Source organism: Phyllobates terribilis, unplaced genomic scaffold, assembly GCF_046119375.1.
Source record: "Phyllobates terribilis strain yellow unplaced genomic scaffold, ASM4611937v1 Scaffold_7__3_contigs__length_470593459, whole genome shotgun sequence".
NCBI lineage: Eukaryota > Metazoa > Chordata > Amphibia > Anura > Dendrobatidae > Phyllobates > Phyllobates terribilis.
The window spans coordinates 255,359,605-255,377,420 of NW_027362767.1; the positions used below are offsets into that span (position 1 = coordinate 255,359,605).

Consider the following 17,816-nt stretch of genomic DNA (forward strand, 5'->3'; position numbering starts at 1 on the left):
GAACACCCCACAAGACCCGTTGTATACCAGGAACATCCCACAAGACCCGCAGTATACAGGGAACACCCCAGAAGACCCGCAGTATACCGGGAACACCCCCACAAGATCCGCCTTATACCGGGAACACCCCACAAGATCCGCCGTATACTGGGAACACCACACAAGATTCGCCGTATACCGGGAACACCCAACAAGACCGGCCGTATACCGGGAACACCCCCACAAGACCCGTCGTATACCGGGAATACCCCACAAGACCCGCCGTATACCGGGAATACCCCACAAGACCCGCCGTATATCGGGAATACACAAGACCCGCCGTATACCGGGAATACCCCACAAGACCCGCCGTATATCGGGAATACACCACAAGACCCGCCGTATATCGGGAATACACCACAAGACCCGCCGTATATCGGGAATACCCCAAAAGACCCGCCGTATATCGGGAATACCCCACAAGACCCGCCGTATACCGGGAATACCCCACAAGACCCGCCGAATACCGGGAATACCCCACAAGACCCGCCGAATACCAGGAACACCCCACAGGATCTGCCGTATACCGGGAACACCCCACAGGACCTGCCCTATACCGGGAACACCCCACAAGACCCGCCGTATACCGGGAACACCACACAAGATTCGCCGTATACCGGGAACACCCCCACAAGACCGGCCGTATACCGGGAACACCCCCACAAGACCCGTCGTATACCGGGAATACCCCACAAGACCCGCCGTATACCGGGAACACCCCACAAGACCCGCCGCATACCGGGAACACCCCACAAGACCCGCCGTATATCGGGAACACCCCACAAGACCCGCCGTATACTGGGAACACCACACAAGACCGGCCGTATACCGGGAAAACCCCCACAAGACCCGTCGTATACCGGGAATACCCCACAAGACCCGCCGTATACCGGGAACACCCCACAAGACCCGCGGTATATAGGGAATACACCACAAGACCCGCCGTATATCGGGAATACACCACAAGACCCGCCGTATACCAGGAACACCCCACAAGATCCGCCGTATACTGGGAACACCACACAAGATTCGCCGTATACCGGGAACACCCAACAAGACCGGCCGTATACCGGGAACACCCCCACAAGACCCGTCGTATACCGGGAATACCCCACAAGACCCGCCGTATACCGGGAATACCCCACAAGACCCGCCGTATATCGGGAATACACAAGACCCGCCGTATACCGGGAATACCCCACAAGACCCGCCGTATATCGGGAATACACCACAAGACCCGCCGTATATCGGGAATACACCACAAGACCCGCCGTATATCGGGAATACCCCAAAAGACCCGCCGTATATCGGGAATACCCCACAAGACCCGCCGTATACCGGGAATACCCCACAAGACCCGCCGAATACCGGGAATACCCCACAAGACCCGCCGAATACCAGGAACACCCCACAGGATCTGCCGTATACCGGGAACACCCCACAGGACCTGCCCTATACCGGGAACACCCCACAAGACCCGCCGTATACCGGGAACACCACACAAGATTCGCCGTATACCGGGAACACCCCCACAAGACCGGCCGTATACCGGGAACACCCCCACAAGACCCGTCGTATACCGGGAATACCCCACAAGACCCGCCGTATACCGGGAACACCCCACAAGACCCGCCGCATACCGGGAACACCCCACAAGACCCGCCGTATATCGGGAACACCCCACAAGACCCGCCGTATACTGGGAACACCACACAAGACCGGCCGTATACCGGGAAAACCCCCACAAGACCCGTCGTATACCGGGAATACCCCACAAGACCCGCCGTATACCGGGAACACCCCACAAGACCCGCGGTATATAGGGAATACACCACAAGACCCGCCGTATATCGGGAATACACCACAAGACCCGCCGTATACCAGGAACACCCCACAGGATCTGCCGTATACCGGGAACACCCCACAAGACCTGCCCTATACCGGGAACACCCCACAAGACCCGCCCTATACCGGGAACACCCCACAAGACCCGCCCTATACCGGGAACACCCCACAAGACCCACCATATACCGGGAACACTCCACAAGACCCGTTGTATACAGGGAACACCCCACAAGACCAGTCGTATACCAGGAACTTCCCACAAGACCAGCCGTATACCGGGAACACCCCACAAGACCCAACACATACCACGAACACCCCACAAGACCCACTGTATACAGGTAACCCCCCCCAAATCCTGCTGTTTTGGAGATGCTCTGACCCAGTCAACTACACATCATAATATAGCCCTCGTCTGACTTCTGTTTGCCCATTTTCAGTGTCCATCGCTCGGCAGCACTGACTGCTCAGTCGCTGCCTGACATACTCCATACCTGCCGGGCTCTGAGATGATCAGTGGATGGATTTACCCAGAGTCCTCACCTAGGTCCATGTCTTCTGCCTTTGGCCTCTGGGTGTAGGAGATTCCCTTGTACACCGCATCCAGCAGCTTGTCCTTCACCTGGGTGACCGTATCGCAGTTCAAGACCTTAACGGGGATCTCGGTGCCATTCTCACTGTCTGGACAGATGCAGCTCAGCGTCTGCAAGGGAGAAGAAGTCAATGATAGCAATGCCAGCCATTGTGACGGGACAGGAGACCCCGCAGGGGTTGGGCACCGTGCACTAACCAGGACTTTGTAGTCAATCTGCTGCCGGATGAGCTTGTCCTCACTTAGTGAGTAGCGCGCCTCCCCGGTGATGGCGTCTATAGGTCCCTTCTCCATCTGTTGCTTTATGGCACAGAAAAGCATGAAGAGCGGCTCTCCGGCACATTCCTAGGGAGGAACGCAGCATATACCATCACTAATGCCCCTATATACAGCCAGGTGGGGCATGGCACAATGCGGGGCACTGAGTGACTGGTGACAGCAGGGTAGTGTCATGGATTAGCTCGATTTCCTCACCTTCAGGAACTTATTCAGCAGGAAGGTAAACCAATTCGTCAGCATCTTCTCGGCTACCGACTCCGTCCTACAAAGATATATGGAGATATTAACCCTTCTGCTATATGAACGCGTTAAGTGCATGTGTTCTTTCTTCCAAAAACAGGGCCACACCTGTTCACAGGTTGTGTCTGCTATTGCAACTCTGCTCCAATTAAGTGAATTGGGCTGAGCTGCAGTACCACACACGACCTGGAAAAGATGTGGCGCTGCTGGAAAAAAGCAGCCGTGTTGTTCTAATACTGGACAACCTATTTAAAAGGGGTTCTCCACCTAATTTTTCCAAAACTGTGATGAATATGACTGGAGGAGAAAAAGACTGGCATGATGGGACGGCTGCAAGTACAACACCAATTTGGTTTGGGTTTTAAAGTTGAAAACATAAGTGGCGGTCCGATTTCTAGGAATACGCTGCGTAACGACCAAAAGTTGTCAGGCAACAGGTCCATATCAACCAGATCCCGGGACAGCAGCGGTGCAGACCCCCAGGACCGTATCTCACCTGCGCAGTAACAGTTTGGGGTGGTTCTTGCTCTCCAGGTTCTTCTCTATTAAGTCACTGAGCAGCTGCTTCAGGAGGACGGTAGCGTACTCCATGCGGCCTTGAAGGGATACCATGACCAGCGAGGCCACGTTCCCCCGATCCCGCATGGAGAAGCTGCGCTGGTTTTCCAGGGTGTGAATGAACGTCAGCAGGAAGGTTTTATTATTTAGGAGCTGCCCGAAGAGTCTCAGCGCTTTCTCCACATTGGGAGGGATCTGCACAAAAGAAAAATGACATATAAAGCAGACAAAATAGGTAAATGGTTCATAGGACACTGGTTCAGCACCACACTGGTAGTCCACGGCTAAGCCTTGACGGTAGGCCTGGCACAACTTCATCATTGCATCGTGCCACACGCTAGAAGAGGAGCCGGCAGATGGGAGGTTCACAGGGCTCTGGTCCGGCAGCCACAGGCGGCTACTGACGTGGCCACTGGACCAGGGTCCTGCAGATCATTTTGCTCAACTCTGGAAATAAAATGTTACATACATATAAAATATGAGGATGACGTCTCCATCACCCACAGGAGCAATGGTGGAGAATGACATCCCTAACACTGGGAATAACTCACATCCAGTTCTTTGAGCACCGGGTGGTCTTCAATGCCAGGAAACAGGACCCGCATGGCGTACGTCTTGTAATCCAGAAACGGGATCTTCACGCCGTCCATATTATTGGTCAGCTCATTGATGTCTGTCTGCAGCTCGGCAAATGCTGGAAACATTAATAGATGGAGGTCGGTTACCAACATGGTCGGCAGACAGGTAAAGCACCACAAATACATTATGTGGGTATACGTGCGCCACACGGCAGCTAATTCCTCCCTTTCTATCAGGAACACAGGCCGGGTTGAAGGGTGGATGTGTGCGGGGATCAGAAGGAATAGCTGCCTTGGGCAGAGCAAACAGGAAGTGTTGTCATGAGGCCACAATAGTTGGAAAACATGGAAGAGATCCAAAAAAGGGGAAGAAATATCAATAAGGAGCTGCATATAACCAGGAGCATTAGGCTGGTGGGGGGGTGGGGAGGGTCTGTTTTATACGTTCTCCTTCCACCTGTAGGGTACCATCTCTCAACGCCAGTCCCGGCGCCTAGTGTGCCCTCGGGATGCCGGATCGGACAGCTGCTAATATCTGTGGGGAATGTGCTGTTATTGTATCCAATCAGACTTCTCGCTGCTAATGAAGTCCCAGGAGGGGGGAACTTCAGTGATGAAAATGTTCATGCCAGAGGGAAGGAGCCGATTCCAAAAACCCTGAGTGTTCCAGTCAGAAATAGGACTAAATGCGCACAAGACCCACACAGCCCGCGCACGTGGTGGTGGCAATACACCAGCCACAATGGCCAGTCCTCAGCTACCTGCTGATAATCCACAGCCGGCAAACATGGAAGTCATGGTGCCAGGGTGATGCCAGTCTCCTTGGTGGCTGCTGCACCCCATTACCTCCAGGAATGGACGTCAATGTGTCTGATCGCCCCATCAGTCGCCCCGTGGAGTGAGGACGCAGCCCTGCCGCCTGTGGACGTGCACCATTAATCACACCGCCATTAGCTTATCTTATGCTTACTCCTAATTGTATTCCCCACCCCCATCCCTGATCAACAGAGCACCAGCGTAAAGCTTTATTGATCCAGAGAAGAAAGCGCAGAGACACAAGGCATTCGCTTGTATGAGGTCATGCCTGCTCAATTAACCCCTGGCATGACAGCACTTAATACCTGATAATGAAACACCAGAATAACCATCCACATGCGATATAGGGTTATTGCCCTTTATTAAAGTGCCCCTGTGCAAAAGACGAGGGTAATAAAAGCTCCCAGGAAAGCTGGGTAACAGGCAATATGGCTGCCGGGCTTGTCACCCAGCTTACCAGACCCCAGAGTAGGGCTCGCTCGGTACCCACCTTCCTTGCACTCCAGCGCCACCCGTGACTCCAGGTTATCCATCTGCATCTGGAGCCTCTTGAGCGTGCGGTCCGCGTCCCTCGTCTTCCTCTTGTATGCGATAAGGACGGTAATGATGGCAAGAAGCAGCAGCCCTCCCCCGGCCCCGATCCCCACGATGGCTGGCAGGGTGAGGGAACTGTCCGAGTAGATCCTAAGACTTCCAGGGGAAAACTCCATCCCGCCCACCAGGATCTGTAAGGGAACAGCAAACTAAATCCTAAGGATAAACTGAAGACGTTTTCCAAAGTGGTAACTCTGAAGACAGGATAGGAAGAAAGCAACAGGAGTTGTGTGTGAGGGTATTCAAGGGGCACAATGAAAAGTGATCCACTGGATTCCCGAATTTAAGGCAAAACTCAGAAACACAAGTAGTACTCACAGTGACCCGATGCTCTCCGGTTTGGCTGGGGGAATCGCACAGCAGCTGGGTGTCCGACACAGTGAGAGCGCACGGGACATCACCAATCAGCACAGTGTAATTCAGCTTGGCTCCTCCGGGGGCAGCAGGCTGCAAATTCCTTCCCTGCACAGAAAGTGAAGAATGGTCCAATCACTGACAATTACAGTCGACTCCAGACACTTTCCCTCCAATGTCAGAATATTAAATGCATGGTGCAGGCGGACTGTCCCGCCATGATCATACTCCGGTCCCATTCACTATGATAGGACCTGTGCTTGACGGTCGCTGGGCATTACACGGCTCCTCATGCTGTTGAGACTTTCCATGACAGATTGTGTAGGAGAACATGTCTGGCGCTACTTCTTGGCAGTGGTTGCATCTGGTATTGCAGCTTAAAGGGGTTGTCTCATCTTGTTAGGAGGGTAAAATTGCAAAGTGCTTTAAAAAACAAGCAACTCTGCAATATACAGTACCTCTTGCTTAAAATCCTCTCAGTTCTCTTTCACAGTTTATTGCTCGTTGCCAAGGTTACTGGCCACCTCTGCGATCTATCAGTGATGGCCACTTTCCTAGTGCAAGATCTTTGGTTTAGCGCTTGTAATCACTGCTGTGATGGTGGCCAGATCGCTGGCACTCCTCTGATACTGCAGGCGCAGAGTGGCCTCTGTTTGCAACATCGCAGAATGTATGGCTTAGACCAACGGCGCCACCATGGCAAACCGTCAATCTTCAGGAGCGCACTGCCTCCCAAGTACGAAGGAAGAGGGAGGCTGGGGAGCGGTGCACCCCTGAAGATGAGACAAACCCTTAAAACCCATTTAAGGGAATAGGACTGTGCTGCAATACTAGCCACAGCCCACAGACAAGAGTGGCGCTGCTCCTGCCAAGAGGTTTTTACTAATCTCATAAAACCTGTGTCAGGCATTAGATCTACACCATGTCATTGTTTATGTGTAGTGCCGTCCTCATCCCCAGATAATCCATAATCCTCTCTAGTCCGGATCTGACAATTATCTACTTAGAGGAGAAATCAAGACTCTGACCAAGTCCTACAATGAAGAGGCCGGTGCAAAGCTCATTTTTTATCATGATTTCCTAATAAATAAAAAAGTCCCACCTTGAGGATGACATGTGACCCTGGCTTGATCTCCAAAATGCCACCAGACCCGAACGTCTCCACCACGGGGTTGGGGTAGTAGGTGAAGGAGGTGAAGTTTAAGGTGAGGAGACTTGTCACGTTGTCCAAGATGAAGCCAAACTCATCTGGAGGGACGCCGTCATTGGGGACAATCTCGCCAATCAAGAGATGAATCCCGGGGGCCTTACACACCATCAGGGTGTCGTTCATTATCTGGCAGGTCTGAAAATAAAAAAAAAAGGACATTGTGTTATCGTCCTGATAGTGGGGCACATAGATGAATTAAACAGTGATTTTCCAATGACAGGCAATCAGATATCAGCTTAAATCTGAGAAAGTATTAGAAAGTCCTAGAGCGCCGCCACAGGACAAGTGAAGCATTACACAGTAGCTATTAAAATGAATGGGTTCTTATGTAAAGCATGGACGAGAAAGGTCCTCTAAAGCTACAGTTACTCTCTCTGTCTCTTGGTGGGACACAAATTACTTCTACTGTCAAGGGGAAAAGAAAGACAGCCCAAAGGGGATCTTACCCTGGCAGATGCTGTCCATACAACTGAAGCAAAGTGTATGGGGATGGGCAATCAATAAAGTGATCGTTCAGTCCCCATAAAAATCGGCGTATGGTCATTACATAAGGAGATGTGCTGCCGGCAGCCATGATACTTAGGGACCATGAAACCAGCCATGAACCACTGCTTTGCTCGTTCGCTGGCTCATCGGTCGCAGGCTTACCAGTTCTGATCATTGTGATTTTTTTGGGCACGTGGTCATCTACATATATAACACTAAATCAACTTCTCTGTCCTTGTTAAATCAGAAACGCCCATCAGCCGACACCTGGCAGATACTCACATTGTTTGTCTCATGGCTGGAATACTTGGCGCGGACTCTGGGCTCTTGGATGGTGAGTAGATGGGTCCCGGTGACGGTGATTGCGGTGCTGCCGCTGTGCAGGAAGAGGATATACAAGAGAATGAGGAGAAAGGACCTTCATCAGACATAGGAGATAACAAGGAGCAAAGTGGCCCCAGAGATAGCACATATCATGTAGCATCATCCAGAGAGATAGCGGGAGCCAGGTCTGATAAGGGACTGACCAGCGCTGCACAAATTACTGACAGATAAACCGTTCTTCTATTTTTACTGACTCAAGAAAAGGAGGAACCTAGATAAGGGACGGGCTTTACAGATAGCAATTGTTTGGTGCTTATTATTTTACTGACATTTGTAAGACTAAGCACATACATGCGGTGTCTGGAGCGTGCCGGACATATCATCCACGTACGCTGCAGCCTTCCTGATCTGAGGGCTTCCTGTCCCTGCCAGGAGCACGGACGGGCAGTAAATACTGCACAAAATGGCGACACGATGGGACACCTGTAACATACCTGGCGGCGTCCTTGCATGGTGGTCCATCTCCCACTGTGCAAGAGGGCGCACTTGATCTCCTGTCCAGAATGTCTCTCTGGCTTCCCTCCATGCTGTCTGTTTGTGTCTGTTTCTGCTGCTTAAGGGCGGCGCCCGATCACTTCCTGCCTTTTGTACCTGCTGTGGGTCACACCCCTTGTGCGTCCTCAGCCTATTGCTGTCTGTCACTTGGTATATAGCTCAGCAGCTCCCTTCTATCCCTGCCTGAGCATAGTGTTTCCTTCAGTGTGTGCTTGCACTCTGAAGGTGCCAGGTCCCGTCTCTTGTCTCCTGCTTTTTGTATCAGTTCCCGTGTCTGAACTGTGTCCTGTATGTCTCCTGCTTTGCGGTATCAGCTCCCGTGTCTGAACTGAGTCCTGTATGTCTCCTGCTTTGCGGTATCAGCTCCCGTGTCTGAACTGAGTCCTTTCTGTGCTCTCTTGTCTGTCCTGTCTGAACACGCTCCTAGCCTGTTCCTCTCGCCTTCTAGTGGCCGATTTCCTAGACCCGCTCCTGTGTCTGGTCTGTCCTGTCTGAACACGCTCCTTGCCTGTTCGTTCCGCCTTCTAGTGGCCGATTTCCTAGACCCGCTCCTGCGTCTGGTCTGTCCTGTCTGAACACGCTCCTTGCCTGTTCGTTCCGCCTCTCTGGGGGCCGTATTCCCAGACCCGCTCCTGTATCCCTCTGCAGTGTCGGTCTCCTCCGTACACTCAGTTCCAGTCTGAACTCTCTCCTGTCCTTTACCTGTTTTACCTCTATGTCCGTTCCCTTCCTTTTTCTGCAGAGTCTGAACTCGTACCTAACTCCTGCTTGTTGTCTCTGCAAGTACTGTGTGAGTATCTGGCTCTGTCTTTCCCTTCCTGTCTGTTCCGTGTGAACAGAGCCCTGTCCTCCCTGCTCAGCCTTGTCTGCACTCTAGCTGTGCTTGCCTGTAACCCTCTGCCTGTATTGTTCCTGAGTCCCGGTGTGTACTGGGTCCTATCCCGCCTGTGTTCCTACCTGCTAGTGCCTCCCTGTCTGCACTCTAGCTGTGCTTGCCTTTACCCCCCTGCCTGCATACCCGCCTGCCTGCATACCAGTCGTGCCTGCCTATACCCTCCAGTCTGTGTGCCAGCCTACCAGCCTGTTCCTGTATTCCCCTGTGTGGGTCAACAGCCGTGTCCGGGGTCTGTCCTGGAGTAGCACCTGGTCCCTCTGCTCGGTTCCTCCTTGGTGCACTGGCGTCGTATGCCGTCGTGCGACCCTGGTCGGATCGGGTGAATACTTAGTCACGCCCCTCCAGGCATTCACTCTCCGGCACGGTCCAGTGGAATCACTACCAATCACACGCACACGCCGCTTAGCCCGGGCGTGTGCATAACAGCATGCTCAGGCCATGGTTCCCGTTGAGCCCCACGGCCTTCGCTCTTTGAGAAGTTTTTCCAGCGAATACATGCATTAAAATAAAATAAATAAATTTTTTTTCCCCCTTTAGCTGAGTTCCAGGCGAATTACGCACCCGTCCAGATGGATCTATCAGCCCTCGTTCCTGCGGATCCGCCACGTTACTATGGGGATCCAAGACAGTGTCGTGCATTTGTGGAGCAATGCATGCTACACTTTAAGGCCTACCCTCTCTATTTTCCTTCCGATTGGGCTAAAGTGGCCTTTATGATTGACTACCTGGCGGGTGATGCCTTGAAATGGGTCACCCCCCTATGGGAAGCATGGGATCCTGTCATCCTTGACCTGCAGGCCTTCCTGGTGGCCTTTCGTATGGTCTTCGAGGACCCTAACTCTGAAGCCCCTGCTGAAGCTTCACTTCCCAATATCCCGGAGCAGCCCCGACGGGTAATGTGTGTGGGTAGCGCAATAGTCCTCCAGCCCAATGAGACTACTGCCCACCCAGAATCCTCACAGGGTGACTACGCTTTCCGGAATACTTCTCTCAACCTCAAGAGGCAGTCCAGACGTGCTAGACTTAGAGGCAAGCCGTCACGCCAGGGTCTGTCCTCCCTGAGACCTCCTGACCCCAACCTTGAAGTCCCTACTGAAGCTTCATCTCCCTGTATCCCGGAGAAACCCCAATGGGTAATGTGCGTGGGTAGTGCACCAGTTCTCCTGGCCGAAGAGACTTCTGCCCATCCAGACTCCACACAGGAGAACTTCCTGCACCCGGCATCAGATGCTTCTTTCTCTTTAACCGGTGTGCATGTCCAAGGATGCTCCAAAGCTGTGGTTACCTCAGAGTCTGTGCACCTCTACTACCTGGCGGAGGATCCCCTGTTGCCTCCTGAACCCTCCGGGATACCACTCGATGACAAATGGAGAGAGACTTCTCTACACCCGGTACTCAATACTTTGTCCGCTTCGTCCTGTGAGCTTGACAATGGGTACCCCAAAGTGGTAGTTACCTCCGAGTCTCTACACCCCTCCGACCAGGCGGAGGATCTCCAGTTGTCTCCTGAACCCTTCGGGGTGCTACCTGGTAGCGAAAGGACAGAGACTCTCCTATACTCTGTACCTGATACCTCGCTCGCTTCGTCCAGTGAGTCCAACTTAGTGTACTCCGAAGCAGAGGTTACTCCTGAGTCTCTACACCCCTCCGACCAGGCGGAGGACCTCCAGTTGTGTTCAGAATCCTTCGGGGTGCCACCTGCTGGTGAATGGACAGAGACTTTCCTATATCCTGTACCTGATACCTCGCTCGCTTCGTCCAGTGAGTCCAACCTAGTGTACTCCGAAGCAGAGGTTACTCCTGAGTCTCTACACCCCTCCGACCAGGCGGAGGACCTCCAGTTGTGTTCAGAATCCTTCAGGGTGCCACCTGGTGGTGAATGGACAGAGACTTTCCTATATCCTGGATCTGATACCTCGCTTGCTTCGTCCAGTGAGTCCGACCTAGTGTACTCTGAAGCAGAGGTTACCCGTGAGTCTCTACACCCCTCTGACCAGGCGGAGGACCGCCAGCTGTCTCCAGAACCCTTCGGGGTGCCACCTGGTGGTGAATGGACAGAGACTTTCCTATACTCGGTACCCGATACCTCGCCTGCTTCCTCCAGTGAGTCCGACCTAGTGTACTCTGAAGCAGTTGTTTTCTCTGAGCCTCTGCACTCTTCTGACCCGGCGGAGGACCTCCAGTTGTTTCCTGAATCCTCCGGGATACCACCAGATAACAAAGAGACAGTGACTTTTCCTCATTATGTACCTGATAACCCGTCTATTTCTTCCTGTGAGCTTGACAAGATGTACCTCGAAGCAGAGATTACCCTTAAGTCTCTGTCCCCCTCCAACCCAGTGAACGACTGGTCCTCGAATTCCCTGCGGAAGATTCTGGCAGGCCTGAAGAAGAGGGGGCGTAAGGGGGGAGGTACTGTAACATACCTGGCGGCGTCCTTGCATGGTGGTCCATCTCCCACTGTGCAAGAGGGCGCACTTGATCTCCTGTCCAGAATGTCTCTCTGGCTTCCCTCCATGCTGTCTGTTTGTGTCTGTTTCTGCTGCTTAAGGGCGGCGCCCGATCACTTCCTGCCTTTTGTACCTGCTGTGGGTCACACCCCTTGTGCGTCCTCAGCCTATTGCTGTCTGTCACTTGGTATATAGCTCAGCAGCTCCCTTCTATCCCTGCCTGAGCATAGTGTTTCCTTCAGTGTGTGCTTGCACTCTGAAGGTGCCAGGTCCCGTCTCTTGTCTCCTGCTTTTTGTATCAGTTCCCGTGTCTGAACTGTGTCCTGTATGTCTCCTGCTTTGCGGTATCAGCTCCCGTGTCTGAACTGAGTCCTGTATGTCTCCTGCTTTGCGGTATCAGCTCCCGTGTCTGAACTGAGTCCTTTCTGTGCTCTCTTGTCTGTCCTGTCTGAACACGCTCCTAGCCTGTTCCTCTCGCCTTCTAGTGGCCGATTTCCTAGACCCGCTCCTGTGTCTGGTCTGTCCTGTCTGAACACGCTCCTTGCCTGTTCGTTCCGCCTTCTAGTGGCCGATTTCCTAGACCCGCTCCTGCGTCTGGTCTGTCCTGTCTGAACACGCTCCTTGCCTGTTCGTTCCGCCTCTCTGGGGGCCGTATTCCCAGACCCGCTCCTGTATCCCTCTGCAGTGTCGGTCTCCTCTGTACACTCAGTTCCAGTCTGAACTCTCTCCTGTCCTTTACCTGTTTTACCTCTATGTCCGTTCCCTTCCTTTTTCTGCAGAGTCTGAACTCGTACCTAACTCCTGCTTGTTGTCTCTGCAAGTACTGTGTGAGTATCTGGCTCTGTCTTTCCCTTCCTGTCTGTTCCGTGTGAACAGAGCCCTGTCCTCCCTGCTCAGCCTTGTCTGCACTCTAGCTGTGCTTGCCTGTAACCCTCTGCCTGTATTGTTCCTGAGTCCCGGTGTGTACTGGGTCCTATCCCGCCTGTGTTCCTACCTGCTAGTGCCTCCCTGTCTGCACTCTAGCTGTGCTTGCCTTTACCCCCCTGCCTGCATACCCGCCTGCCTGCATACCAGTCGTGCCTGCCTATACCCTCCAGTCTGTGTGCCAGCCTACCAGCCTGTTCCTGTATTCCCCTGTGTGGGTCAACAGCCGTGTCCGGGGTCTGTCCTGGAGTAGCACCTGGTCCCTCTGCTCGGTTCCTCCTTGGTGCACTGGCGTCGTATGCCGTCGTGCGACCCTGGTCGGATCGGGTGAATACTTAGTCACGCCCCTCCAGGCATTCACTCTCCGGCACGGTCCAGTGGAATCACTACCAATCACACGCACACGCCGCTTAGCCCGGGCGTGTGCATAACAACACCTACTTGAAGATACTCCATGCCGGTTCCAGGCGGGTGATGGTGGGATCCTCCGTGTACGTGTAGATCACATCCCGGTTCCATATGCTGGCCTTATCTATCCTGAGAGTGATGGCGGCCGCGCTGGGGCCCTGAGACGACGCCGGAGAGATGCAGACTATTTCACTCCAATTCCTCCTGGTGAACAGAGCACATGTCGGTGTGTTGTGTGGAAGTATATATATATATATATATATATATATATATATATATATATATATATATATATATATATATACACACACACTATATACATACGCATTGTACACACATATATGAGTGAATAAATCACAGGTTCCAGCTGTCAGGTCAGTATGCAATGGCCACTGGACGAATCACTTCCTTCTCGCCGGCGCCCCCTGTTCCTCATTTGATTAACTAAAAGAGGAGTCAGTGATGCCAGTAGGCAGGAGGAGGTTCGCAGGGCTCCTGTCCAGTGGCCACGGACTACAAACGTGGCTGCTGGACTAATATGGCATATTAATTAGTGCTGGCTTTAACGGCCTGTGTTCCTATGATCGTTCCATCCATGCATATTGTCAGCCCTAATAAGACACGGAGATGTGCTGCCGACATCGGCGATTTTTAGGACACATAAAATATATGTGATTGGCCGACTAGCGAGCTGATGGCTGCCATGTTTACATGGACCAACAATCAGGAATGAGCATTCTTGCACTTATCAGTCTGAAAAAAAGTTGTATCCTGGCAGTTCTCCATCCCATTTGTGTGATTTATACATATACTGTGACTGTCCGCTAATTCAGAATACCTGATACTCCACAACCTAGCAGACCCCACTGGTGTCAGATAATAGACCTACATGATAAATCGGCACTCGGAGTCTCGGATGAGAACGGACACGGAGCTGCCGGCGTTCAGGTTTTTCCCACTGACTGTGAGCAGGGTGCCTCCTGAGGCCGGACCCCGCATGGGAGTCACGTCATCAAAAGTCGGAGTCTGAAGGAAAAGAAAAGTACAGATACAAGATTATTAGTAATAAATAACAGAACAGGATCCAAGAAAAGGAGATTAACCCCTTCACGACCTGTGACGCATGTCAAAAGTTGTGTCCCCACCTTTGATGCGGGTTCACACGCCGAGCCCGCATCTTTTCCCGCACATGATGGCTGATTTAATCACCCATCATGTGCCTCTAACAGACGCGGGTGCAGTTGAGCTCAGCACATGCTGTTAATTCCAGCAGAGGGTGCGTCATTTCACTCGCCCATCGGTGTGGTGCAGATGAGATGCCAAGACAGCTGGGGGTCTGCTGAAAACCCCCGTGCCGATCATAACAATCCTACTATGAAAGATAGACTGTGGAAGGCATTCATAGGAGATCATGATTTTCTCTAAACGCAGCAGCGCTGCAGTGGTGAAGACAATTGCAGCTTCAAGTCCCCTAAGGGGACTAATGAATACAGTAAAAAGCTTTTAAAAATATGAAAAAAAAGCACAAAAGTTCAAATCTCCCCCCTTTTCCCTATTAAAAATAAAAATGAAAAAAATATATAAAAAATACACATATTTGGTATTGCTGCATTCGTAAAAGTCCTATCTATCAAGATAAAAAATTAATTAATCCGATCAGTCAACAACATTGTGAGAAAAAAAAACAAACACCAGAATTAAGCTTTTTTGGTCGCTGTAACATTGCATTAAAATGCAATAACGGGCGATGAAAACATCGTATCTACCCCCAAAATGGTATAACTAAAAGTGTCTGCCCAGGGTGCATAAAAATAAGCCCTCACCCGGCCCCAGATCCTGAAAAAAGAAAACGTTACGAGTCTCGGAAAATGGTGACACAAGCAATAACATTTTTCCTTGCAAATTTCTGAATTTTTTTCACCATTTAAAAAAAACAACAAAAAACTATATATGTTTGGTATCCGTGTATCCGTACTGACCTGGAGAATCCTATTCCAGGTCAGTTTTACCATATACTGAATATGGTAAAAAAAAAAATCCAAAAAACAATTGTGCAATTGCACTTTTTTGCAATTTCAACGCACTTAGAATTTTTTTTCCCTCTTTTCAGTGCAGCGCATGATAAAATGAATGACGGCACTCAAAAGTGCAACTCATCCCGCAAAAAGCAAGCCCTCATATGGCTAAGTGGTCGAAAAAATAAAAGGTATTGCTTTTGGAAGAAGGGGAAGAAAAAAAAAAAAAAGGAAAATCACAAGGTCGTGATGAGGTTAGGGGGCAAAGTGCTGGGATGTAGATGCACTTTTATTTGTGCTTTTTCTGACCTGTCGCATGTGATGGTGAAGAGTGCAATATCTTACCACAAAGGTGTAGAGCTGGTCAGACTGGGTCCTGTACTCAGAGCTGCAGTCTCCGATGCACAACTCGACCACACCAGGGGCAGGTTTAGGGACAAGCGACTCCTCCATCTCACACACTATCCTGTTAAAAGGAAAACAAAATGTGTACATGCAGATGCTTTCTAAAATGTCCATATAGTTAGGTCCAAAAATATTTGGACAGTGACACGTTTTGGCAAAACATATTTAAGATACAGTTATATAATCAATATGAGCTTAATACGCAGACTCTCAGCTTTAATTTGAGGGTATTGACATCCTAATTGGAGAAAGTGTTTAGGAATTACAGCTCTATAATATGGAGCTACTTCTTTTTAAACGTGCCAAAGGTACGGTAGTTGGACAGTTATCTCAAAAGCTCTTTAATGGGCTGCAGGGACTTTGCCCTTGTTAATCCATCATCAATTAAGCAGTTAAAAGGTCGGGAGCAGATTCCAGGTGTGGCATTTGTATTTGGAAGCTGTTGCTGTGAACCCACAACATGCGGTCACAGGAACTCTCAATGGAAGAGAAATAGACCATTATTTTTTTTTTTTTTAAACCAATTATTTTTATTTAGGTTTCAAAAATTTACAGCAAACATTTATCAATATACATATAACAATTCACATAACGTGTAGTAATACAGTCAAAACCCTCTCCCCCCTCCCGCCAATACTCCTTATGCCGGGCATACCTGGGAACATTGACAATCATATTACCGCCATCCATGCGGACCATATTTTCCCAAATGTTCTCTCTCCATGCCTCCGCCTGTAAATGCTTTCCTCTAAATGCATTACCGTACGTGTCTGAGCAATAAATTCCCTCCTAGTGGGGGGTTCCGAATCTGTCCATTTTCGTGCTATTAGTTTGCGTGCCACATATAGCAATCGCGCTATCGCCACTTTGTAATGTTCTGAGACAGGTATTCCATCCACCTCCCCCAAAACACACAGCACCGGGTTTCTGTCAATTGTACATGTATAAGCCCTCTCAATTTTGTTAACAACGACCAACCAATAAGCCACTAGCCGCGGGCATGACCATAGCATGTGTAGCAGTCCGGCCTGGTCCGTGCCACATCTAGGGCAATTGGAATCTCCCCTCAAGCCCGCCTTGTACAGGCGCAGCGGTGTTTTGTATGTCCTATGTATTATGTATAATTGGGAGATCCGTGCCTGCTCGCTTAGAGAGATCTTCGGGACATATTCTAGAATTGCCTCCCATTGTTCTGTTGTGAGGGTACCCACCTCCCTTTCCCATTTACTCTTTGCAATGAAGTGATTTCCCCCCAGATAGGAGTGCAGTAGGTCATGATATAGGCTCGATATGACTCCCCTCGTCCCTCCCTTCATGCACACAGAGTCTAGTACAATATCACCCTGAACCGTCATGGCTCCCAATCCACACTGTGCCCTCCAAGCATGTCGAAGTCTATAGTATTGAAATCCCCACACCAAAGGCAAATCAAATTCTTCTCTCAATTTCTCAAAGGTCTTCAGGTCCGTTCCACTCTGCAGCTGGCACACATATCTCACTCCTTGCGCCTTCCAATTGCCCATTTGACACAGCTTATTAAGTTCCGGCAGATGTTCATTGCCCAACACCGGTGAGTACTTAGTCAGCCCGTCCACCCCCCTGATCTTTTTAATAGTGTCCCATACCTTCTGAGTCAAGCCTAAGGTAGGATATATTGCTCCCAATTTCTTAAAGGTACCATCCTCTAACACCTGGACCAGTGGGCGTCTCCCCGACACATGTACCAGCACCCGGCAAGCTGCCCCTCCACAATCGGGTTCTCTCCATCCCCTGACATGCTGGCCCTGTACTGCCAAGAAATAGACCCAGGGATTGGGTGCGGCCAATCCTCCCTCCTCCTTCCCATTTTGCAGCGTTCCCAATTTAATCCTTGCCTGCCTCTTGCCCCATATCAAGGATCTGAAGATAGAATCAATACTCTGAAACCGTTTTTTTGGTAGCCATATCGGTGAGTTGTGCAAAACGTACATTAGTTGTGGCATAAGGACCATCTTAATCAGGTTAGTTCTACCCGTCACCGTCAAAGCCAATTGGCACCATGCGCCTATTTTCTTTTTAAATTTCTCTAGCAGAGGAACTAAATTCAGATCCGTGAATCGTGTCAATGGAAGCGCCACCCATATCCCAAGGTATTTAAATTGTGAAACCAGCTGGAGCTGCTTCCCCCTCTCATCTATCTCCTCCGCTTTTATTGGTCTATCTACAGCCATGACATAAGACTTGTGCCAGTTTATCTCCAGTCCCGAAATGCT

General features: G+C 50.7%; 1 protein-coding gene across 3 annotated transcripts in view; it reads right to left on the bottom strand.

The window, feature by feature from the left end:
• PLXNA3 (plexin A3) overlaps nt 1-17,816 on the bottom strand; it is a 114,229-nt gene that overhangs the window by 5,260 nt on the left and 91,153 nt on the right. For 2 of the 3 annotated variants that reach the window (XM_073640350.1, XM_073640348.1), the window contains exons 14-25: nt 15,505-15,625; nt 14,034-14,170; nt 13,178-13,348; nt 7,871-7,964; nt 6,995-7,237; nt 5,857-6,000; nt 5,435-5,669; nt 4,102-4,244; nt 3,489-3,745; nt 2,948-3,014; nt 2,672-2,818; nt 2,425-2,584 (exon numbers count right to left, since the gene is read on the bottom strand). In XM_073640350.1, coding sequence (XP_073496451.1) covers nt 2,425-2,584; nt 2,672-2,818; nt 2,948-3,014; nt 3,489-3,745; nt 4,102-4,244; nt 5,435-5,669; nt 5,857-6,000; nt 6,995-7,237; nt 7,871-7,964; nt 13,178-13,348; nt 14,034-14,170; nt 15,505-15,625 — 1,919 coding nt within the window. Of the gene's footprint in view, nt 1-2,424; nt 2,819-2,947; nt 3,015-3,488; nt 3,746-4,101; nt 4,245-5,434; nt 5,670-5,856; nt 6,001-6,994; nt 7,238-7,870; nt 7,965-13,177; nt 13,349-14,033; nt 14,171-15,504; nt 15,626-17,816 lie in introns of all 3 variants that reach the window. The other variant, XM_073640349.1, reaches the window with a different exon arrangement.